This window comes from Pseudophryne corroboree, chromosome 6 (genome assembly GCF_028390025.1).
Source record: "Pseudophryne corroboree isolate aPseCor3 chromosome 6, aPseCor3.hap2, whole genome shotgun sequence".
Lineage (NCBI taxonomy): Eukaryota > Metazoa > Chordata > Amphibia > Anura > Myobatrachidae > Pseudophryne > Pseudophryne corroboree.
Genome location: NC_086449.1, coordinates 697,860,125 through 697,886,460, shown reverse-complemented (window position 1 = coordinate 697,886,460; position 26,336 = coordinate 697,860,125). Strand labels below are relative to the sequence as shown.

General features: G+C 48.4%; 1 protein-coding gene across 1 annotated transcript; it reads right to left on the bottom strand.

The window, feature by feature from the left end:
- Positions 1 to 24,006: 24,006 nt before the first annotated feature.
- Positions 24,007 to 26,024, bottom strand: LOC134933259 (heterogeneous nuclear ribonucleoprotein A0-like). Its single transcript, XM_063928326.1, has one exon. It carries the CDS (start codon positions 25,764 to 25,766, stop codon positions 24,855 to 24,857), a length of 912 nt encoding a protein of 303 aa, XP_063784396.1. The 5' UTR covers positions 25,767 to 26,024; the 3' UTR covers positions 24,007 to 24,854.
- Positions 26,025 to 26,336: the final 312 nt, after the last annotated feature.

Below are 26,336 nucleotides of genomic sequence, written 5' to 3'. Positions count from 1 at the left end.
ACTTTAAACTTTTTCTCTAAGCAGCTCAGGAGAGCCACCTAGATTGCACCCTTCTCGTTTGGGCACAAAATCTTAACTGAGGCTTGGAGGAGGGTCATAGGGGGAGGAGCCAGTGCACACCAGGTAGTCCTAAAGCTTTTACTTTGTGCCCAGTCTCCTGCGGAGCCGCTATTCCCCATGGTCCTTACGGAGTCCCCAGCATCCACTTAGGACGTTAGAGAAAGTGATATGTCCGGGAGACCTACACCCCCTCCTTCCCGTGGTAGCTTCAAGGATTTACATGAGATTCTTGGTTTGCCTCCTTTCCAGAGAAATTTACTGAACAAGGATTCAACCAATTGTATATCTGATTTTGACATGCGTAAGGGGAGCATTTGTATCAGGTATGACAATTGGGGAAAGAGTACCGACTTAATCAAGGCATTTCTACCCAGTACTGAGAGTGGTAAAGATGTCCAATTATCTAGTTTTTTGGAGATAGCTTTGATAACCGGAGTAAAATTCAGAGTATATAAATCTCGGAGGTGCATGGGTATCTGCACTCCTAGATATTTTATAGCTTTAGTAGCTATTTTAATAGTGTGGTACGGGCCTTGTGTGTCTAAATAAGTGGGAGGGCCGTTCAGTGGGAGTAATTCGGATTTATGTATATTTATGGAATAACCAGAGAATGAACCAAAAACATTGATTAAGTCAAAAACTGCTGGTAGTGTTAAATCTGGGTGGGACATTAGTAACAACATATCGTCTGCAAATAATGAGAGACGGAGGTCAAGACCACCCACTTTAATACCATGGTATTGGGGAGATTGTCTGATTGATATGGCCAAGGGTTCCAATGCCAATGCCAATGCAAATAGGAGTGGAGAGAGTGGACAGCCCTGGCGGGTGCCCCGTTGGATAAGAAAAGGTTGTGACATAAAACCATTGCAAAGGATTCTCGAGTCAGGGTTGCTGTATAGGATTCTTATGTAGTCAATAAAAAGGGGAGGTAGCCCAAATCTAGACATTGTGTCAAATAAGTGATCCCAGTGTACCATATCAAATGCTTTTTCCGCATCCAAAGATAATATAGCTGCTGGAGCAGTGGACATGGCACACTGGGATGTAATGATCGCTGATAAGACCTTTCGAATGTTCACCGTGGAGGTGCGGCCCATGATAAAACCCCTCTGCAAGCTGATCCACTTGTACCATCTCACAGTATTGCTTTTGTCTATGTGTGTATGTAATAAATGATTGTACTACACATGTGGCCCTCCTGTGCTCTCTTTTATGTGCTGGTCTTCATGCGACCCATTTGGTGAGAAGGAGGTGCACAAAGTTTTGAAGATCGAACATCCCTGCATCAACTAAAGGGTTGTATTGTTTGCTTATCCATTATTGTATTGTGAATATATCTGTATAGGCGCCTGGTGGTACCTGTAGCTATAATTTTCCTTCTGTGCATGATAAAAACCAGTTTGATCACAATGAATGATAGAAGGTAGTACCAATTTGAGTCTCTCTGCAAGTATTTTCGTCAACATCTTGTAATCCAAGTTAAGCAGGGAGATTGGACTGTAAGAGCCGGGGTCAGATAGGTCTCTGCCCGGCTTAGGTAGGATGGTAATTGTAGCAGAGTTAAAGTAAAGGGGTAGTTGTCCTGTGGTGAGAGTATCATTAAAAACCTTAGTCAGTAAAGGTATCAATTTGGGTGCTAACAATTTGTAGAATTCAGAGGGAAGGCCACCCGGGCCCGGGGCCTTCCCGGCTTTTAGGTGAGCTATGGTCTGGGAGACCTCCGTCTCAGTTACAGCTGCCGTTAATGTGGTACCTAGGGTGGAGTCGAGTTGTGGGATGGGTAAACCATTCCAGAAGTTTTGGGTCTGGGAAGAGGAAGGGGAGGTAGATGGTTTGGAGTATAAGGTGGTGTAATATTGTTGCATGATCTGGGCAATTTGGGCATTGGTGGATGTGAGTGACCCCCCAGGAGTCTTGAGGGGATGTATTAATTTCGGTGGTCGTTGGCCTTGTAGTAGATGTGAGAGTAATTTGCCAGATTTGTTCCCAAACCGGTGAAATCTAGCATCTTTTTTAAAGGAGTATCTAGATTCCATTTTAAGGAGTAAGCTATCAAAATCTCGTTTGGCTGAGTGGTATAGCGTCCTATTATTAAGGGTCGGATCAGATTTATAGGACTGGAATGAGTCTGTCAGAGTAGACTGTGCCTGTAAATATTCAGAGTTTAGGGATTTGTATGTTTGGGAAGTATATGAGATAATCTCGCCTCTGAGGACTGTTTTTGCAGCTTGCCAGAACATCTGGGGTGAGTCTGTGAGGGTTTCGGCATTGGTGTCACAAAATGAGTCCCAGGTCGATTCAAGTTTATTCCTAAAGGTAAGGGAGTGAGATAGTGAGGATGGGAATCTCCAAGATCGGAAGGAACTTTTCTCAGTATGCAATTGTAGGTCTATCCATACTACCGCGTGGTCAGACAGTGCAATAGGCTCTATCATGACCCTACGGATGCGGGGCAGTAGCTGGTCAGAAATAAAAACATAGTCTATCCGGGATAATGTTTCATGTGCTGCAGAGAGACATGTATAGTCTTTTTCTATGGGGTTTAATGATCTCCAAGTGTCTAAAAGGTGTAGGGATTGTGTAAACCAAGATATACCTTGTTTGGGTAAGGAGATACCCCTAGTGTCTGTTACTTGTTTGTCTAGTTGAAAAGATGTGATCATGTTGAAATCACCACCCAAAATGAGCGGTGTGTCATGTAGTGGTGTGAGAATATGCAGCATTTTACGTAAAAAGATAGGTATTTTGGTGTTGGGGGCATATACATTGCATAGTATATATGGACGATGGTCCAATAACACATTACATACAATAAATCTACCTTCAGGGTCTTCCTTCACTGATGTGAGTTCAATAGGGATTGTATTTTTGACTAAAATCACCACTCCTCTGGCTTTAGAAGAAAATGGGGAAGCAGCTAGTACTTTCCACTTTAAAGTATTAAGCTTTAATATTTCAGATGCCACTAAGTGTGTTTCCTGCAAGTATACATTATCAAGTTTCAGTTTGTTCAAGTACAGTAGTATTTTCTTCCTTTTCTGCGGCGAGTTAATCCCGCCAATATTCCAGGAACCTAATTTAACGGTAGACATTATTCATAGTATATGTGGTTAATAGTAGGCACGCTCTAAATGTACAGTAATACAATGGCATTGCTCTGTGTGGAGGGAGGGTAACTGGGGAAGTGGAGGGAGGGTAGAGGAAGAGGAAAGAAAGGTGTGAGAATAGGAACAATATGGTACAGTTAGAATTATCTGTACCAAAAATATAACCTTGTAAGTAAGAGGAGAGTAACCCCTTGGCTAACAATGGGGTACCTATAAGGCATATAACCAACAATCGTAAACATGAATAAAACAAAATGAGGACTTCATGACTTCCGTGGTATATTAGCATATAAGTAAAGATCAGAACAAGGACAGAGCGTGTCCTCGCCTACAACAAAATTCGGGAAAGTAGTCAAGGAATCCTCCCGCAGCAGTGTGGTAATGCCAACCGGGCGTAGGCAGAAACTTTGCATGGGGGCATATGGTTCTTTATCATATCACAGTGCAGAAGTCCCGTGAGTGTGCAGGTGCAGGCACACATAAGTAGTGAGGTGCCCGGGGGGTATAATTAGATGTGACACAGAGAATGATATCCCGTATATCCAGGTTTAGGCTGGTGGAATATAGTTCGAATATAACAACAGGTATAGTGTCAATTCTCATCGTTGTCATCAGGTGGGTCAGCGTAATCCTTTTCCTCTTTCAAGAAGGCTTCAGCGTCCGCTACGGAGAGAAAATCAGCAAAGGACGTGCCTGAGTATATACGTAGTCGTGCGGGATACAATAGGGAAAACTTCCTGTTATGCTGTATGAGATGAGAACAAAGGGGAGAGAAAGCTTTCCGTGCTTTGGAAAGTTCCGCTGAATAGTCCTGGAATAACAAAATCTTATGGGTATTCCATGTAATATTGCGTGTTTTACGGGATGCCCTCCAAATCACCTCTTTATGTAAAAAATTTAGACATTTGAAAAGCACCACTCGTGGTCTGGCTCCATCATGTGTTTTCTGAGCGCCTATTCTGTGTGCACGCTCGATCACCATATCATTGCAGGCAGCGGATATGCCGAGTAACTCTGGCAGGGTGACTCGTAGAAAAGTGTATAATTCGGTGCCTTTGAGGGTTTCGGGGAGACCTATTACACGGAGATTCGATCTGCGAGATCGATTTTCAAGATCATCCAGTTTATTCCAAATCTGGTGATGTGATTTGGTGACATGCTGCATGTCCTGCTTGAGCACAGATACATCCTGGAATAATTCCCCAGCACGTTGTTCGGTTTGTAAAACTCTATGTGAGAGCTGTGCTATCTGTTTACTTATATCTGCCGTCTGAGCCTGTAATAGGGGACCCATGGCTATGCGAATAGCTCCCACCATGTCATTATATGTGACAGGTGCTGCTGGGGTAAATAGGATTTGGTCTCCCGAGGGTATAGTCGTGGGGACACTGACCTGGGTGGGTGAAGCAGATGGGACCTCAGGCAGGCTGTGCAGAGTAGATGTAGGAGAGGAAGGGGGAGCGTGTAACGGAGCTCCGGCGTCCGGCGCCATTTTGGAATCTGCGCGGCGCTTCTCCTTTTCTTTCTCCTTCTTTTTGGTGGGCATGTTAGGTGTTAGATACCGCTCCATACAGCGGTCCCGGTTCTCGGCGCTGGTGGGGAGGCTTTTGCGGTGGTTGCTGGAGGCTATTAGCCTAGTTAAGGATGTGGAGGCTGGCGGGCAGCACGGAGCTCTCTCCTCACGCTGCCGTTCACATAGCAGCCGGAACCGGAAGTCTCCAACATGGATTTTTTAACTGGTTTTGGTGTCATCTTTTCCATAACATGACCAGGAACCCCAGTTAGTGTGCCGCGTTCCCCTTGCATGGCTCGCCATGCTTCGGGCAAGGTGCCTCGCTCCAATACCGCTGCGCGCGGCACAGGTTACTATTCCCAATCGTTGTCCACGTGGATGGTAAAGTATGAAAAATTTTAAAATCTAATTTTTGTTTTTAAAAAAAGCCATGTCGACCTTTTTCATGTGTTGACCACGTGTATATGTCAATGTCGACCAATAGTGGTCGACATAATGACTGTTGACCATCCAAACGGATACCCTCAGGCACATGCACTGCATGATGCCTAGACAAGGCTATCCCTCAACACTAACACCCCTTTCACATCGCAAATGCCAGGTCCCACCCGGTAATTGGAAATGGGTCCTTACCGGGTGGGACCTAGCTTTTGACCCTACATGCTGCCATTCCGACCAGGCATATTTCCAAGTCGGGTTGCAATATAGGGACAGGGACTGCTGTGTCATTGGGGTCGGTGCTGCAGATGAGCTTATCTCCGTGCCGCCTCTCCCTGTGTAGTGAACGGGTCCCAGGTTGCATCAACCCGGCAATCCGTTCACACTGCCACTGACCCAGTATTCAACCTGGGAGTAACACTGCTTTATTCCAGAGTTGAATTACTGGGTCAGTCGACCCAGGAATTCGCCATGGGCCCATTCACACCGCACAGCGACCCGTGTCGACCCAGCAATATACCGGGTTGATAGCGGCTTATTTTTTGCGGTGTGAAAGGGGTATAAGCGTCCAAGCAAGGGAGGGAAGCCACAGAGAGGTTATCTATCACTTTGATGGAGGTCCAGAGTCCAGTGGCTGAGAATAGAGAGATGGTGCATTACTCAACTATATCAAGAGATCCACATAGAACGGACCTGTATGGGAAGGTGGCTAAAAAGAAGCCATTACTGAATAAAATCCACATCAAAACAAGGCTGGAGATTGCTAAAAATTGGGATAAGGTTTTCAGATGTGACAAAAAACAGGATTTTGATACCTTCCAGTAAATCCTTTTCTCCTAGTCCATAGAGGATGCTGGGGTCCACTTCATGACCATGGGGGGTATAGACGGTTCCGCAGGAGCCATGGGCACTCAAGACTTTTCAATGGGTGTGAACTGGCTCCTCCTCCAGACCTCAGTTATAGGAACTGTGCCCAGGGAGACGGACATTTCGAGGAAAGGATTTACTTTAATACTAGTGTTGAGATTCATACCAGCTCACACCTCAGCCATGCCGCACATGGCATTCAACATAACACACACCAACAGGCATGAACCAATTGCAGCAACATGCTGAACTAAGATAACACAACATGTGTAACTAACAACTAAACTGCTGGTGAAGTACGCACTGGGACAGGTGCCCAGCATCCTCTACGGACTAGGAGAAAAGGATTTACCGGTAGGTATCAAAATCCTGTTTTCTCATACGTCCTAGAGGATGCTGGGGTCCACTTCATGAACATGGAGTTTATACCAAAGCTCCAGTACGGGCAGGAGAGTGCGGATAACCCTGCAGCACCGATTGACCAAACTTGAGATTTTCATCGGCCAAGGTGTCAAACTTGTAGAATTTTGCAAATGTGTTTGACCCCGACCAAGTAGCTGCTCGGCAAAGTTGCAATGCTGAGACCCCCCCGGGCAGCCGCCCAGGATGAGCCCACCTTCCTAGTGGAATGGGCCTTCACCGACGTCGGTAATGGCAATCCAGCCGTAGTATGAGCGTGCTGAATCGTACTTCTGATCTAACGCGCAATAGTCTGCTTGGAAGCAGGACACCCAATCTTGTTGGGAGCATACAGGACAAACAACGACTCTGTTTTCCGTATACGAGCTGTTCTAGTGACATAGATTTTCAAAGCCCTAACCACGTCTAGAGACTTTGACTCGGTGAACGTGTCAGTAACTACCAGCACCATAATAGGCTGGTTTATGTGAAAAGAAGAAACCACCTTTGGAAGAAAATGTTGACGAGTCTGCCTGGGCACATTTCTAAAACTGAAGTCTGGAGGAGGGGCATTGAGGGAGGAGCCAGTTCACACCCATTGAAAAGTCTTAAGAGTGCCCATGGCTCCTGCGGAACCGTCTATACCCCCCATGGTCATGAAGTGGACCCCAGCATCCTCTAGGACATATGAGAAATGTAGTTGTTTGGCTCCAATTCAAAACGCTTCGTGTGGCACAAACCCAATACTGCGGGGACTGATGGATGGTGTAAAATCCAAGGAGATACTTCCCGGCCACCCTGCTTCAGTCTGCTAGAAAACGAAAGGTTGGGATAAAGTTCAGTTTTCAGCAGGACAATAATCCCAAACACATGGCCAAAGCAACACTGGAGCAAATCTGCACTCCTGATAGAAACTGACTCCAACAAATTTAGGGCCTAATTCAGACCTGATCGCATCAGCAAAATTGTTCTCTAATGGGCAACACCATGGGGGGTAATTCCAAGTTGATCGCAGCAGGAAATTTTTTAGCAGTTGGGCAAAACCATGTGCACTGCAGGGGAGGCAGATATAACATGTGCAGAGAGAGTTATAGGCCCTACACACTTGGCGATATTCTGAAAGATATGAACTCGTTCATATCTTTCAGTGTGGAGACTTAAGCGATGAACGATGCGCGTCCCCGCGCTCGTTCATCGCTGGTCTCCCGTCGGCTGTGCATGCAGGCCAATATGGACGATCTCGTCCATATTTGCCTGCACTTCAATGCAGCCGGGTGACGGGGGGAGTGAAGAAACTTCACTCCCCCCATCACTGCCCCCCCAGCCGCCGGGTCGCTCGTCGGCCGTATCGGCCGTCGGGCACCTCGGCGGCACATCGCCAAGTGAGTAGGACCCTTTAGATTTGGGTGTGGTGTGTTCAATCTGCAATCTAAATTGCAGTGTAAAAATAAAGCAGCCAGTATTTACCCTGCACAAAAACAAAATAACCCACCCAAATCTAACTCTGTCTGCACATGTTATATCTGCCTCCCCTGCAGTGCACATGGTTTTGCCCAACTGCTAAAAAATTTCCTGCTGCGATCAACTTGGAATTACCCCCCATGTGCACTGCAGGTGGGGCAGATATAACATGCGCAGAGAGAGTTAGATATGGGTTTAAACTGAAATACAAATTACAGAGTAAAAATAAAGAAGCCAATATTTACTCTGCACAGAAACAATATAACCCACCCAAAATCTAACTCTCTGCACGTTATATCTGCCCCACCTGCAGTGCACATGGTTTTGCCCATTAGAGAACAATTTTGCTGCTGCGATCAGGTCTGAATTTGGCCCTTAAAGATGATATTGCAGGTGGTTCTAACATATACTAGTGTGCAGGATTGGAAGACTTATATAAGTAGCCCTTTTCAGCTCTGGTGTTAAGACACATACAGAATCATGGGGGGCTCACAATATATACACCAATAGGTCAAGAGTAGGGAAGCCAATCCCGGGCCATTTTTTCAATCCCGGGTATCGGGATACCCAGTATTGGCTTTTAGCTCTGTGGCCGCCCCCTCGCCCCGCACACATAACTCACCATATACCGCGAGTGGGAAACATCTTCTGGTGGCTCCCGGCAGTGGCTGACGGCGCAGTGTGACCTCTCACGCTGCGCTGGGGAGCCGGAAGAAGGAAGCCGGGCAGCGTCTGAGCATCCTGTGGACGCTCAACGCTGATCCCTCAATCCCCAGGATTGGAGCTTCCAATCCCAGGATCGAATCCTGCCCATTTTTGGCCACCATATTCAAGAGGGAAACAGCTGGCTTCCCGACGGACAGGATCCCGGTGCCTATACACCGATACCAGGATCCCGAAGGAGGACGCAATCCAGGCATCTGACGGCAGGACAGGCTGGAGTCCTGCTGCACACAGAGGGGGTTAGGTTTAGGCACATAGAAGGGGAGCTCAGGATTGGGCATCAAGCGGGGAGGGTTAGGCACCACCAGGGAGGGTTAGGGTTGGGGACAGAGGAGGGTGAGGGTATTTTAGAGGGGGCTGTTGGGATTCTGATGGACGGGATGACGCTGTTAGTATTCTGGCCGCCGGCATCACGTCATACTAAACCCAGTCATGATCAGAGGTTCCCAGACTGCACCATTACAGACAAGTTTTAATGATATCCATGCTTGAGCACAGGTAACTTAAGTACCTCAGTCAACTTGATTTAACCATATGGACTCAAGCATGGATATCATTAAAACCTGGACTGGAATAACAAACTCTGGTCATCACATTGGCACACACAATTCAGACCTAAAGTGCACGGCACAGACTGGCTGCATACCTCCCAACATGACCCTCTCCAGGAGGGACACAATGCTCTGCTCCTGGACTTCCCTCTTAATTTATGATTGCCGGCACCTGTTTTGAACAGGTTAATGGATAAGAAAGGTGTTTCACCACAGGTGATGGCAATAATAAATTAAGAGGCAAGTCCAGGAGCAGAGCATTCTGTCCTTCCTGGAGAGGATCATGTTGGGAGGTATGGCATCTGTTCTTTAAAAACTAAAAATGAACAGCTGGAAGGGGTATTCTCAGATCAGGACCTTTTCAGATGCTGCAATCCCCCTCGGGGGCCCCCACTGTGTTGGCCCCCGAGGACAGAGTTTGAGAATCTCTGTACTAGAGCAACACCAAGTCAGGTATACCAGGCCAATAGTGCTCCTAATTCAGTATGTGACTGGTTCGCCAAAGATGACTTGCATGGACATTGATGATTTGATTTAATTTGCAGGCGATTATTACATTATCTTCCGGGGTATGCGGATTCAGGGCAGGATATAATAAGAAGGCGGAATACATTCTGCATTGCTACCAATCACATATGCGATTAGTATCACAGTGGACAAGATCTGCCCCCTGCAAAGCTGGGCGAGAGGGTGTGTGCTGGTCTCCTCCACCTCCTAGCACAGGGAGGCGACACCTGCAGGGAGTCCAGGGGTTCCTACTCCTCAGTGCAGGCAGGAGGACAGCTGGCTGTGTTATATTTGAAAATACAGTATTCTGGAGGAGGAAATCCCTTCTAACCCCACTTTTTGTTTTTTCCATCACTCCACAATACACAAAAAAAACCTTCTAAAGTACTAGAGCAGAGGTTCTCAAACTCGGTCCTCAGGAACCCACACAGTGCATGTTTTGCATGTAACCCAGCAGGTGCACAGGTGTATTAATTACTCACTGACACATTTTAAAAGGTCCACAGGTGGAGCTAATTATTTCACTTGCAATTCTGTGAGGAGACCTGCAAAACATGCACTGTGTGGGCCCCGGAGGACAGAGTTTGAGAATCTCTGTACTAGAGCAACACCAAGTCAGGTATACCAGGCCAATAGTGCTCCTAATTCAGTATGTGACTGGTTCGCCAAAGATGACTTGCATGGACATTGATGATTTGATTTAATTTGCAGGCGATTATTACATTATCTTCCGGGGTATGCGGATTCAGGGCAGGATATAATAAGAAGGCGGAATACATTCTGCATTGCTACCAATCATATATGCGATTAGTATCACAGTGGACAAGATCTGCCCCCTGCAAAGCTGGGCGAGAGGGTGTGTGCTGGTCTCCTCCACCTCCTAGCACAGGGAGGAGACACCTGCAAGGAGTCCAGGGGTTCCTACTCCTCCCTGCAGGCAGTAGGACAGCTGGCTGTGTTATATTTGAAAATACAGTAAAAGACCCAAAAAAAAATAAGAATTTACTTACCGATAATTCTATTTCTCGGAGTCCGTAGTGGATGCTGGGGTTCCTGAAACGACCATGGGGAATAGCGGCTCCGCAGGAGACAGGGCACAAAAAGTAAAGCTTTAGGATCAGGTGGTGTGCACTGGCTCCTCCCCCTATGACCCTCCTCCAAGCCTCAGTTAGGATACTGTGCCCGGACGAGCGTACACAATAAGGAAGGATTTTGAATCCCGGGTAAGACTCATACCAGCCACACCAATCACACTGTACAACCTGTGATCTGAACCCAGTTAACAGTATGATAACAGCGGAGCCTCTGAAAAGATGGCTCACAACAATAATAACCCGATTTTTGTAACTATGTACAAGTATTGCAGATAATCCGCACTTGGGATGGGCGCCCAGCATCCACTACGGACTCCGAGAAATAGAATTATCGGTAAGTAAATTCTTATTTTCTCTATCGTCCTAGTGGATGCTGGGGTTCCTGAAAGGACCATGGGGATTATACCAAAGCTCCCAAACGGGCGGGAGAGTGCGGATGACTCTGCAGCACCGAATGAGAGAACTCCAGGTCCTCCTTAGCCAGGGTATCAAATTTGTAGAATTTAGCAAACGTGTTTGCCCCTGACCAAGTAGCTGCTCGGCAAAGTTGTAAAGCCGAGACCCCTCGGGCAGCCGCCCAAGATGAGCCCACCTTCCTTGTGGAATGGGCATTTACAGATTTTGGCTGTGGCAGGCCTGCCACAGAATGTGCAAGCTGAATTGTACTACAAATCCAACGAGCAATAGTCTGCTTAGAAGCAGGAGCACCCAGCTTTTTGGGTGCCTACAATATAAACAGCAAGTCAGACTTTCTGACTCCAGCCGTCCTGGAATTATATATATATATATATATATATATTTTCAGGGCCCTGACAACGTCTAGCAACTTGGAGTCCTCCAAGTCCCTAGTAGCCGCAGGCACCACAATAGGTTGTTTCAGGTGAAACGCTGACACCACCTTAGGAAGAAACTGGGGACGAGTCCGCAGTTCTGCCCTGTCCGAATGGAAAATCAAATATGGGCTTTTGTAAGACAAAACCGCCAATTTTGACAATCGCCTGGCCGAGGCCAGGGCCAACAGCATGGTCACTTTCCATGTGAGATATTTCAAATCCACAGATTTGAGTGGTTCAAACCAATATGATTTGAGGAATCCCAACACTACGTTGAGATCCCACGGTGCCACTGGAGGCACACAAGGGCTGTATATGCAATACTCCCTTGACAACGTCTGGACTTCAGGAACTGAAGCCAATTCTTTCTGGAAGAAAATCTATAGGGCCGAAACTTGAACCTTAATGGACCCCAATTTGAGGCTCATAGACACTCCTGTTTGCAGGAAGTGCAGAAATCGACCTAGTTGAAATTTTTTCGTGGGGCCCTCCTGGCCTCACCCACGCAACATATTTTTACCACATGTGGTGATAACGTTGTGCGGTCACCTCCTTCCTGGCTTTGACCAGGGTAGGTATGACCTCTTCCGGAATGCCTTTTCCCTTAGGATCCGGCGTTCAAACCGCCATGCCGTCAAACGCAGTCGCGGTAAGTCTTGGAACAGACAAGGTCCCTGCTGGAGCAGGTCCTTTCTTAAAGGCCGATGCCACGGTTCCTCTTGGAACAGACATGGTACTTGCTGAAAGCAAATCCCTTCTTAGCTCCCGAGGCCATTAGTCCTCTGTGAGCATCTCTTGAAGCTCCGGTTACCAAGTCCCTCTTGGCCAATCCGGAGCCACGAGTATAGTTCTTACTCCTCTATGTCTTATAATTCTCAATACCTTGGTTATGAGAAGCAGAGAAGGGAACACATACACCGACTGTTACACCCACGGTGTTACCAGGACGTCCACAGCTATCGCTTGAAGGTCTCGTGACCTGGCGCAATACCTGTCCCATTTTTTTGTTCGGGCGGGACGCCATCATGTCCACCTTTGGTCTTTCCCAACGGTTCACAATCATGCGGAAAACTTCCCGATGAAGTTCCCACTCTCCCGGGTGGAGGTCGTGCCTGCTGAGGAAGTCTGCTTCCCAGTCGTCCACTCCCGGAATGAACACTGCTGACAGTGCTATCACATGATTTTCCGCCTAGCGAAAAATCCTTGCAGTTTTGTCACTGCCCTCCTGCTTCTTGTGCCGCCCTTTCTGTTTACGTGGGCGACTGCCGTGATGTTATCCCACTGGATCAATACCGGCTGACCTTGAAGCAGAGGTCTTGCTAAGCTTAGAGCATTATAAATTTGTTCTTAGCTCCAGTATATTTATGTGGAGAGAATTCTCCAGACTTGATCACACTCCTTGTGTGACTGCTCCCCAGCCTCTCAGGCTGGCCTCCGTGGTCACGAGCATCCAATCCTGAATGCCGAATCTGCGGCCCTCTAGAAGATGAGCACTCTGTAATCACCACAGGAGAGACACCCTTGTCCTTGGATATAGGGTTATCCGCTGATGCATCTGAAGATGCGATCCGGACCATTTGTCCAGCAGATCCCACTGAAGAGTTCTTGCGTGAAATCTGCCGAATGGAAGCGCTTCGTAATAAGCCACCATTTTTACCAGGACTCTTGTGCAATGATGCACTGACACTTTTCCTGGTTTTAGGAGGATCCCGATTAGCTCGGATAACTCCCTGGCTTTCTCCTCTGGGAGAAACACCTTTTCCTGGACTGTGTCCAGAATCATCCCTAGGACCAGCAGACGTGTCGTCGGAACAACTGCGGTTTTGGAATATTTAGAATCCACCCGTGCTGTCGTAGAACTACTTGAGATAGTGCTACTCCGACCTCCAACTGTTCTCTGGACCTTGTTCTTATCAGGAGGTCGTCCATTTTCTTTGAAGACGAACCCTCCTTTCGGTCATTATCTTGGTAAGGACCCGGGGTGCCTTGGACAATCCAACGGCATCGTCTTGAAACTGATAGTGACAGTTCTGTACCACGAACCTGAGGTACCCTTGGTGAGAAAAGGCAAATTTTGGGACATGGAGGTAAGCATCCCTGATGTCCCGGGACACCATATAGTCCCCTTGTTCTTTGCTATCACTGCTCTGAGTGACTCCATCTGGATTTGAACCCTTGTAAGTGTTCAAATTTTTCAGATTTAGAATAGGTCTCACCTAGCCTTCAGTACCACCATATAGTGTGGAGTAATACCCCTTTCCTTGTTGTCGGAGGGGTAAATTTATTATCACCTGCTGGGAATACAGCTTGTGAATTGTTTTCAATACTGCCTCCCTGTCGGAGGGAGACATTGGTACAGCAGACTACAGGAACCTGCGAGGGGGGAAACCTCTCGACATTCCAATCTGTACCCCTTGGATACTACTTGTAGGATCCAGGGGTCCTGTACGGTCCCAGCGTCATGCTGAGAACTTGGTAGAAGCGGTGGAGGGCTTCTGTTCCTGGGAATGGGCTGCCTGCTGCAGTCTTCTTCCCTTTCCTCTATCCCTGGGCAGATATGACTCTTATAGGGACGAAAGGACTGAGGCTGAAAAGACGGTGTCTTTTTCTGCAGAGATGTGACTTAGGGTAAAAAACGGTGGATTTTCCAGCAGTTGCCCTGGCCACCAGGTCCCATGGACCGACCCCAAATAACTCCTCCCCTTTATACGGCAATACATCTTTGTGCCGTTTGGAATCTGCATCACCTGACCACTGTCGTGTCCATAAACATCTTCTTGCAGATATGGACATCGCATTTACTCTTGATGCCAGAGTGAAAATATCCCTCTGCGCATCTCGCATATATAGAAATGCATCCTTTAAATGCTCTATAGTCAATAAAATACTGTCCCTGTCAAAGGTATCAATATTTTTAGTCAGGGAATCCGACCAAGCCACCTCAGCTCTGCACATCCAGGCTGAGGCGATCGCTGGTCGCAGTATAACACCAGCATGTGTGTGTATACTTTTTAGGATATTTTTCAGCCTCCTATCAGCTGGCTCCTTAAGTACGGCCCTATCCGTAGATGGTACCGCCACTTGTTCTGATAAGCGTGTGAGCGCCTTATCCACCCTGAGGGGTGTTTCCCACCGCGCCTTAACTTCTGGCGGGAAAGGGTATACCGCCAATAATTTTCTATCGGGGGAAACCCACGCATCATCACACACTTCATTTAATTTATCTGATTCAGGAAAAACTACAGGTAGTTTTTTCACCTCACACATAATACCCTTTTTTGTGGTACTTGGAGTATCAGAAATATGTAACACCTCCTCCATTGCCCTTAACGTGTGGCCCTAAAAGAAAATACGTTTGTTTCTTCACCGTCGACACTGAAATCAGTGTCCGTGTCTGGGTCGACCGACTGAGGTAAATGGGCATTTTACAGCCCCTGACGGTGTTTGAGACGCCTGGACAGATACTAATTTGTTCGCCGGCCCTCTCATGTCGTCAACCGGCTTGCAGCGTGTTGACATTGTCACGTAATTTCCATAAATAAGCCATCCATTCCGGTGTCGACTCCCTAGAGAGTGACATCACCATTACAGGCAATTTGCTCCGCCTCCTCACCAACATCGTCCTCATACATGTCGACACACACGTACCGACATATAGCACACACACACAGGGAATGCTCTGATAGAGGACAGGACCCCACTAGCCCCTTGGGGAGACAGAGGGAGAGTTTGCCAGCACACACCAAAGCGCTATATTTTACAGGGATAGCCTTATAGCTGCTTTTATAAAATCACAATTTCGCCAAATTTTGCCCCCCCTCTCTTGATTTAACCCTGTTTCTGTAGTGCAGTGCAGGGGAGAGCCTGGGAGCCTTCCTGACCAGCGGAACTGTGTGAGGAAATGGCGCTGTGTGCTGAGGAGATAGGCCCCGCCCCCTTTTCAGCGGGCTCGTCTCCCGCTTAAAAATGGATTCTGGCAGGGGTTAAATATCTCCATATAGCCCCGGAGGCTATATGTGAGGTATTTTTTGCCAAAAAAAGGATTTTCATTGCTGCCCAGGGCGCCCCCCCCCAGCGCCCTGCACCCTCAGTGACTGCCGTGTGAAGTGTGCTGAGAGCAATGGCGCACAGCTGCAGTGCTGTGCGCTACCTTAAGAAGACTGAGGAGTCTTCAGCCGCCGATTCTGGACCTTCTTCTCTTTTCAGCATCTGCAAGGGGGCCGGCGGCGAGGCTCCGGTGACCATCCAGGCTGTACCTGTGATCGTCCCTCTGGAGCTAATGTCCAGTAGCCAAAGAAGCCAATCCATCCTGCACGCAGGTGAGTTCACTTCTTCTCCCCTAAGTCCCTCGATGCAGTGATCCTGTTGCCAGCAGGACTCACTGTAAAATAAAAAACCTAAGCTAAACTTTTCTAAGCAGCTCTTTAGGAGAGCCACCTAGATTGCACCCTTCTCGGCCGGGCACAAAAACCTAACTGAGGCTTGGAGGAGGGTCATAGGGGGAGGAGCCAGTGCACACCACCTGATCCTAAAGCTTTACTTTTTGTGCCCTGTCTCCTGCGGAGCCGCTATTCCCCATGGTCCTTTCAGGAACCCCAGCATCCACTAGGACGATAGAGAAATAAGAATTTACTTACCGATAATTCTATTTCTCGTAGTCCGTAGTGGATGCTGGGACTTCCGTAAGGACCATGGGGAATAGCGGCTCCGCAGGAGACTGGGCACAAAGTAAAAGCTTTAGGACTAGCTGGTGTGCACTGGCTCCTCCCCCTATGACCCTCCTCCAAGCCTCAGTTAGGATACTGTGCCCGGACGAGCGTACACAATAAGGAAGGATTTTGAATCCCGGGTAAGACTCATACCAGCCACACCAATCACACCGTACAACCTGTGATCTGAACCCAGTTAACAGTATGATAAAACTTAGGAGCCTCTAAAAAAGATGGCTCACAACAATAAACAACCCGATTTTTTGTAACAATAACTATATACAAGTATTGCAGACAATCCGCACTTGGGACGGGCGCCCAGCATCCACTACGGACTACGAGAAATAGAATTATCGGTAAGTAAATTCTTATTTTCTCTGACGTCCTAGTGGATGCTGGGACTTCCGTAAGGACCATGGGGATTATACCAAAGCTCCCAAACGGGCGGGAGAGTGCGGATGACTCTGCAGCACCGAATGAGAGAACTCCAGGTCCTCCTCAGCCAGGGTATCGAATTTGTAAAATTTTGCAAACGTGTTTGCCCCTGACCAAGTAGCTGCTCGGCAAAGTCGTAAAGCCGAGACCCCTCGGGCAGCCGCCCAAGATGAGCCCACTTTCCTTGTGGAATGGGCTTTAACAGATTTTGGCTGTGGCAGTCCTGCCACAGAATGTGCAAGCTGAATTGTACTACAAATCCAACGAGCAATCGTCTGCTTAGAAGCAGGAGCACCCAGCTTGTTGGGTGCATACAGGATAAACAGCGAGTCAGATTTTCTGACTCCAGCCGTCCTGGAAACATATTTTCAGGGCCCTGACTACGTCCAGTAACTTGGAGTCCTCCAAGTCCCTAGTAGCCGCAGGTACCACAATAGGTTGGTTCATGTGAAACGCTGAAACCACCTTAGGGAGAAATTGAGGACGAGTCCTCAATTCTGCCCTGTCTGAATGAAAAATTAGGTAAGGGCTTTTATATGATAAAGCCGCCAATTCTGAGACACGCCTGGCTGAAGCCAGGGCCAACAGCATTACCACTTTCCATGTGAGATATTTCAAGTCCACAGTGGTGAGTGGTTCAAACCAATGTGATTTTAGAAACCCTAAAACTACATTGAGATCCCAAGGTGCCACTGGTGGCACAAAAGGAGGCTGTATATGCAGTACCCCCTTGACAAACGTCTGAACTTCAGGCACTGAAGCCAGTTCTTTCTGGAAGAAGATCGACAGGGCCGAAATTTGAACCTTAATGGATCCTAATTTTAGGCCCATAGACAGTCCTGCTTGCAGGAAATGTAAGAAACGACCCAGTTGAAATTCCTCGGTGGGGGCCTTCTTGGCCTCACACCACGCAACATATTTTCGCCAAATGCGGTGATAATGTTTCGCGGTTACATCCTTCCTGGCATTGATCAGGGTAGGGATGACTTCATCTGGAATGCCTTTTTCCATCAGGATCCGGCGTTCAACCGCCATGCCGTCAAACGCAGCCGCGGTAAGTCTTGGAACAAACAAGGTCCCTGCTGGAGCAGGTCCTTTCTTAGAGGTAGAGGCCACGGATCCTCCGTGAGCATCTCTTGCAGTTCCGGGTACCAAGTTCTTCTTGGCCAATCCGGAGCCACGAGTATAGTTCTTACTCCTCTCTTTCTTATGATTCTCAGTACTTTTGGTATGAGAGGCAGAGGAGGGAACACATACACCGACTGGTACACCCACGGTGTTACCAGAGCATCCACCGCTATTGCCTGAGGGTCCCTTGACCTTGCGCAATATCTGTCCAGTTTTTTGTTGAGACGGGACGCCATCATGTCCACCTTTGGTTTTTCCCAACGGTTTACAATCAGTTGGAAGACTTCTGGGTGAAGTCCCCACTCCCCCGGGTGGAGGTCGTGTCTGCTGAGGAAGTCTGCTTCCCAGTTGTCCACTCCCGGAATGAACACTGCTGACAGTGCTACCACATGATTTTCCGCCCAGCGGAGAATCCTTGCAGCTTCTGCCATTGCCCTCCTGCTTCTTGTGCCGCCCTGTCTGTTGACGTGGGCGACTGCCGTGATGTTGTCCGATTGGATCAATACCGACTGACCCTGAAGCAGAGGCCTTGCTTGACTTAGGGCATTGTAAATGGCCCTTAGTTCCAGGATATTTATGTGAAGAGACGTTTCTATGCTTGACCACAAGCCCTGGAAATTTCTTCCCTGTGTGACTGCTCCCCAGCCTCTCAGGCTGGCATCCGTGGTCACCAGCATCCAATCCTGAATGCCGAATCTGCGGCCCTCTAGAAGATGAGCCCTCTGTAACCACCACAGGAGAGACACCCTTGTCCTTGGAGATAGGGTAATCCGCTGATGCATCTGAAGATGCGATCCGGACCATTTGTCCAGCAGATCCCACTGAAACGTTCTTGCATGGAATCTTCCGAATGGAATCGCTTCGTAAGAAGCCACCATTTTTCCCAGGACTCTCGTGCATTGATGCACTGACACCTGGCCTGGTTTTAGGAGGTTCCTGACTAGCTCGGATAACTCCCTGGCCTTCTCCTCCGGGAGAAACACCTTTTTCTGGACTGTGTCCAGAATCATCCCCAGGAACAGTAGACGTGTTTTTGGAATCAGCTGTGATTTTGGGATATTTAGAATCCACCCCTGCTGACGTAACACTACCTGAGACAGTGCTACTCCGAACTCTAACTGTTCCCTGGACCTTGCCCTTATCAGGAGATCGTCCAAGTAAGGGATAATTAAGACGCCTTTTCTTCGAAGAAGAATCATCATTTCGGCCATTACCTTGGTAAAGACCCGGGGTGCCGTGGACAATCCAAACGGCAGCGTCTGAAACTGATGACAGTCTTGTACCACAAACCTGAGGTACCCTTGGTGAGAAGGGAAGATTGGGACATGGAGATAAGCATCTTTGATGTCCAGAGATACCATATAGTCCCCTTCTTCCAGATTCGCTATCACTGCTCTGAGTGATTCCATCTTGAACTTGAACCTTTTTATGTAAGTGTTCAAGGATTTTAGATTTAAAATTGGTCTCACCGAGCCGTCCGGCTTCGGTACCACAAACAGCGTGGAATAATACCCCTTTCCCTGTTGTAGGAGGGGTACCTTGATTATCACCTGCTGGGAATACAGCTTGTGAATAGCTTCCAATACTGCCTCCCTGTCGGAGGGAGACGTTGGTAGAGCAGACTTCAGGAATCTTCGAGGGGGAGACGTCTCGAATTCCAATTTGTACCCCTGTGATACTACCTGCAGGATCCAGGGGTCCACTTGCGAGTGAGCCCACTGCGCGTTGAAATTTTTGAGACGGGCCCCCACCTTGCCTGAGTCCGCTTGTAAAGCCCCAGCGGGGGAGGGCTTCTGCTCCTGAGAAGAGGCTGCCTGGTGCAGTCTTTTTCCTCTTCCTCTGCCCCGGGGCAGAAATGAGTGGCCTTTTGCCCGCTTGTTCTTATGGGAACGAAAGGACTGAGTTTGAAAAGACGGTGTCTTTTTCTGCTGAGAGGTGACTTGGGGTAAAAAGGTGGACTTTCCAGCCGTTGCCGTGGCCACCAGGTCTGATAGACCGACCCCAAATAACTCCTCCCCTTTATACGGCAATACTTCCATATGTCGTTTGGAATCTGCATCACCTGACCACTGTCGCGTCCATAACGCCCTTCTGGCAGAAATGGACATCGCACTCACTCTTGATGCCAGGGTGCAAATATCCCTCTGTGCATCACGCATATATAGTAATGCATCCTTTAAATGCTCTATAGTTAATAATATACTATCCCTATCCAGGGTATCAATATTTTCAGTCAGGGAATCCGACCAAGCCACTCCAGCGCTGCACATCCAGGCTGAGGCGATTGCTGGTCGCAGTATAACACCAGTATGTGTGTATATACCTTTTAGGATATTTTCCAGCCTTCTATCAGCTGGTTCCTTGAGGGCGTATCACACACCTCATTTAATTCATCTGATTCAGGAAAAACTACTGGTAGTTTTTTCACAGCCCACATAATACCCTTTTTTGTGGTACTTGTAGTGTCAGAAATATTCAATGCCTCCTTCATCGCCGTGATCATGTAACGTGTGGCCCTACTGGACATTACGTTCGTCTCCTCACCGTCGACACTGGATTCAGTATCCGTGTCTGGGTCTGTGTCGACCATCTGAGGTAACGGGCATTTTAGCGCCCCTGACGGTGTCTGAGACGCCTGAATAGGCAGTAACTGATTTGCCGGCTGTCTCATGTCGTCAACAGTTTTTTGCAAAGTGCTGACATTGTCACGTAATTCTTTAAATACAACCATCCAGTCAGGTGTCGACTCCCTAGGGGGTGACATCACTAACACAGGCAATTGCTCTGCTTCCACATCATTTTCCTCCTCATACATGTCGACACAATCGTACCGACACCCAGCACACACACAGGGAATGCTCTGACAGAGGATAGGACCCCACTAGCCCTTTGGGGAGACAGAAGGAGAGTTTGCCAGCACACACCAGAGCGCTATATATATTCAGGGATAACCTTATATAAGTGTTACTCCCTTTATAGCTGCTGTATTATATATTAGCTGCCAATAGTGCCCCCCTCTCTTGTTTTACCCTGTTTCTGTAGTGTAGTCTGCAGGGGAGAGTCAGGGAGCCGTCCTTCCAGCGGAGCTGTGAAAGAAAATGGCGCTTGTGTGCTGAGAAGATAGGGCCGCCGTGAAGGGGGCGGAGCCTTTCTCCCGCTTTTTTCTGGAAAACTGGCAGGGGTTAAATGCATCCATATAGCCCAGGAGCTATATGTGATGCATTTCTTTAGCCACAAGGTTTTTATCAAGTTTTATTGCGTCTCAGGGCGCTCCCCCCCAGCGCCCTGCACCCTCAGTGACCGGAGTGTGAAGTGTGCCGAGAGCAATGGCGCACAGCTGCTGTGCTGTGCGCTACCTTATCTGAAGACAGGAACTTCTGCCGCCGCTTTCTCCGGACCTCTTCGCTCTTCTGGCTCTGTAAGGGGGCCGGCGGCGCGGCTCCGGGACCCATCCAGGCTGAACCTGTGATCGTCCCTCTGGAGCTAATGTCCAGTAGCCAAGAAGCCCAATCCACTCTGCACGCAGGTGAGTTCGCTTCTTCTCCCCTTAGTCCCGCGCTGCAGTGAGCCTGTTGCCAGCAGGACTCACTGAAAATAAAAAACCTAAGTATACTTTTACTTCTAAGCAGCTCAGGAGAGCCACCTAGATTGCACCCTTCTCGGCCGGGCACAAAATCTTAACTGAGGCTTGGAGGAGGGTCATGGGGGAGGAGCCAGTGCACACCAGCTAGTCCTAAAGCTTTTACTTTGTGCCCAGTCTCCTGCGGAGCCGCTATTCCCCCATGGTCCTTACGGAAGTCCCAGCATCCACTAGGACGTCAGAGAAACAGGATTTTACCACACTTGTCTTAGTGCAGACCAGCTTCTTTCTCTTGACTTTAAGGTTTCCATCTCTTACAATTCTCATCTTCCTAATATCTCCCCATCCCAAGGCATTGTCTGGACAACACATGATTTTTGGTGCATTCAGCCATCTAGCTCTCAGCTTCTTGCATTCAGTTGATGACCCCAAAATCCTCCATCGTTCATAGTAATTCAGCGTAACTATCATAAACAGATACTGATTTCACCCCTAATCCCCTTTTGTCTACACTTTCAATCACCCCATTATTTACATATGCCTGTTACCCAACTTCAGACCTCAGAAACTCCTAACAGGTTATGTTTTACAGATGTCCACAGTATCCCAAGCAGATCTTTTAAAATGTGTAAGCCAATAATGAACACATGGATGCGCCAATTAGAATACATACATGGTTAGGGTTTATGAGGAGAGGAGTTGAGACAGATATGTATACATTGTTGTGTACTTGCCATGTCTATATTCTTTGAAACCAATAAGGAATATTTGGAGGAAGAATAGACACTACCGGTGTCAGTGACTGCACACAACAGCATGTAATGGACAGGGTACTGACAGGTGAGGGTGCATGTTATAGTCCACCACTCCTCCATTAGGTACCGTGCATGAAGGCATGCTGGGAAAGGAGGGAGCCAGGTCCACACTTAGGTTAAGGATGACCATCTGTGATTTGAAGTCATTGCAGGTCTTTGACAAATGGTGAATACTTTTTACAATTGATAGGGGAAGAACTATATTTCGGCCATTGATGCAAGAGCTGATAAAATTCCTTTAGGGTGTCAGGACACAGAGCCTAGCACCACCCCCCAAACTACAAAGCCTCACAGATCTTATTACCCCACTGAACACTAAATCAGGAGTCACACCATCAGTGGGTGAAACCATTGATAGTTCCCTTACAGATTGTTAACTCATATGGGTAACCCACCAAAGAGCATCCCTAACTCAAGTAATACAGATGAACCGGGCCTAGCATCTAAGCACACACATGCTGCTTTTGGGAGGGGGTGCATATGGCAGATGAGTGAAGAGAGCGAGACAGATACACATACAACAGAAGGGGAGAGCACAACATGGAGGTAGATGGGGGGGGTGCAGAGGTGAGCAATGGGACGAATGAGAAGGGTTGGGGACAGGTGAGACATGGGGGAACAAAAGATGAAAAAATAAAATAAAAAATACATACATACGAGAGAGCACAAACCTGCAATGCTGGGCATATCAGCTGGCAAATGGTTCATTTGATACACCTTTTGCAGACCAGTTTACAAACCTTGGGGCAGATGTATTAACCTGGCGAAGGCATAAGGAAGTGATAAACCAGTGATATGTGCAAGGTGATAAAGGCACCAGCCAATCAGATCCTAACTGTTAATTTACAAATTGAAGCTGATTGGCTGGTGCCTTTAACAGTGAGGATCTGATTGGCTGGTGCCTTTATCACCTTGCACATATCACTGGTTTATCACTTCCTTATGCCTTCTCCAGGTTAATACATCTGCCCCCTTGTGTGTAGACAACATCTAAAACAATACACAGCTTTATTCCATGCACCTCGCAACAGATGACAGGCCTAGTAAGGACTGTTGCATTGGTCACTAGGCTACCAGAATATTATGAGAAACATAGAAGGGTAAACATGCTATACATTAGAAATATGATTTGGGGGGCAGCATAGAGGCGAGACTACTGGGTGAATGGTGTGGAACGGGAGTGAAAGATTGGGTGAAAAGATATGAGAGATGGGGAAGTCAGGTGGGGGGGGGGGGGGGGGGACAACAAATATGAGGGGGGGGGGGGATAAAAAAAAAAAAAAAAAGACAGATGAGACAAGAAAGACGGGGGAAGGGTGACAGATGGGGGTGTCAACAGATAAGACAAGACAAGACATGTAGGGGGAAGGCTGCTGGTAAGACAAAGACAGGGAATACAATAACCTGCAGTGCAGAGTATGTTAGCTAGCAACCTGGCAAATGGTACATTCAGTTTTATGGATACACCTCTTGTAGACCAGTTTCTAAACTTTGTGTGGGCCACATCTAAAACAAAGCACAGCTCTTTTCTGTGCACCCCCATAAGAACAGATGACAGGCCTAGTAAGGTCACTAGGCTACCTGACGGTTGTGAGAAACATAGAAGGGTAAACATGCATGAAGCACTCATGCATCACATACTATAAATTAGGTATTAAACGGTTTAAAAAGACCACGAAGGAACAAATTACCTTTGTTTATCAGAATTGGGAAGAGGAGCATTAGTCATTTATCCCACTGGGAAAATAAATGAAGTTAATAAAGCTTACACTGAACTGCATGGTAGATGTAAAAACAAAACTTTTTTTTATTTGTGAATGTAACTGGCAGATCTAACATACAGTAACTTCAATCTTCAGACTGAGTGGTCATTGAAATTAATGGCAGCACAGTTTCTTCTATTTAAAAAAAAAACAAAAAAAAAAAAAAACGTTAAAGTCACAATCTTAAAGTTGAAAGATTCTAAGCAAAAATTATCACAATAATGGAATATCACATCTGGAGTCAATTTGGATTTTTGTTTAATAGCAATGAAAAAAAAAAAAATACTACAAAAAATTACATAAAGTGTTGTATAACTAGATCATCATGTAATAGACACCTGAAATTAGAGGAGGGGGGAAGGGGTCTATGCAAAGTACATCCGGTAGAGGGGGACAAAGAAACAAACAAAAAAAGTCATTTTAAAGAATAAAACAAAATCCACCATCTGGAACTATCTGGGGTCACTCCGCAAACTACTATAGGCAACTTTTGTGAAACAAACATGCAGCCCCCTATTTATAGACAACAGGTAAAACAATGGAGAGAAGAAAAAAAATATATTTTAAAATAAAATAGTCCTGGTTATGAAACTCGCCCAACAAATCACTGGCCCATGAACAGGTTCCCCGGGTCTCCTCCCGGCCTGGATGTGCAGAAAAGTCAGATTAGCGTAAGAAAAGAAGAAGGACAAAGCGGCGGAGGAAGAGGGGAGGGGGGGTAAGCGGGACAGTTCCAGGGACTGGGGAGCCGGCCATGGCTCAGTCCACTCTCACTATCACCAACCGTGAGTCCAGGCGGCCGCGGCCTCCGCTGCAGGGGAGACAGCGCGATGTATCAGAGTGGGGGGCAGGCAGGGGGGGTGTCAGTCTAGAAGGTGCCCCCGCTGTACGAGCCGCCCCCGCTGTAACCTCCGTAGCCGCCCCGGTAGGGCCCCGCGTTGTTGCTGCTGCTGCGGCCGCCCCAGCTGCTGTTGCCGGCGCCCTTCATGGGCCCGTACGAGGACTGGTGCTGCTGGTTGTAGCTGCCGAAGCTGTTGTAGCCGTTGCCGTAGGAGCCCTGGTCGCTGTAGCCGCCGTACGAGCTGTAGCTGGGGCCGCCGTAGCCCTCGTAGCCCCCGAAGCTGTCTCCTCCACCTCCTCCCCCGCCGCGGCCTCCCCCGGAGAAGCCGTTCAGGGAGCCACCACCACCACCGCTGCCACCCCGGCCGCGCCCTCCGCGGAACGGCCTGGCGGAGCCGCCCTGGATATCCTCCTTGGGGACGGCCTTCTTCACCTCCACCCGGTGCCCGTGGATGGGGTGGTACTTGACCACGGCCGCCTTGTCCGCGGCGTCGTGGTTGGTGAAGTAGACGAAGCCGAAGCCGCGCTTCTTGCCGGACATCTTGTCGGCGATGATCTCGGCCTTCTCCACGGGGCCGAACTGCGAGAAGTGTTCCAGCAGGTCGCCCTCCTCGATGTCGCCCTTCAGGCCGCCGATGAACAGCTTCTTCACCTTGGCATGGGCGCCGGGCATGGCCGAGTCCTCCCGGGACACGGCGCGCTTCAGCTCCACGTTGCTGCCGTCCACCACGTGTGGCGAGGCGGCCATGGCGGCGTCCGCCTCCTCGGCTTGGCTGTACGTCACGAAGCCGAAGCAGCGGGAGCGCTTGGTTTGCGGGTTGATCACCACCACGCAGTCGGTCAGCTGGCCGAACGCCTCGAAGTGTCCCCGCAGCCCGGCCTCGGTGGTCTGCACGTTCAGCCCCCCGATGAAGAGCTTGCAGAGCTGAGCGGTTTCCATGGTGGGGGCCCGGGGCGGTGCTGCTGCTGCGCTGACTCTCGTCCTCCTCTCTGGCGGCGGCACAGGCTGCTGAGTGAGCGGGTGGCTCTGGCGACTTGGCGAGGGGGGCTAGTTATTATTATCGGCGGCAGCGCGGGAAGCGAGGCGAGGGGCCGTTTTTTTGGATTCCTTCTGACGTCACGGGCACACTACTCCGGCAGCTTCCGGTCACGCGACCTGGAACAGCAACGGCGGAGAGGGGAGGGGCGCTGCTGCACATACGGGTGACTTCACCCCCTGGCTCCTCCCTCCTTTTATCCCAGCCGGGGCTGACTGAGCAGCATTGTCATTAAGATTTGACCTGGGTAGGCAACCTGTGCAATTAGTTGCTGTACAACTACATCTCCCATCATGCACTGCCACGGTTTCAGCATGCCAGAACAGCAAAACTGGGCATGGCATGCTGGGATATGTAGTTGCACAGCAGCTGCAGGTCGCCTAGAAGATATAAATCAGTATATATGTATGCTACGGCTTCTGCTGTAAACCCTCACCTCCTTCTCTGAGAGATATGAGGGTTTTTTTTTTTTA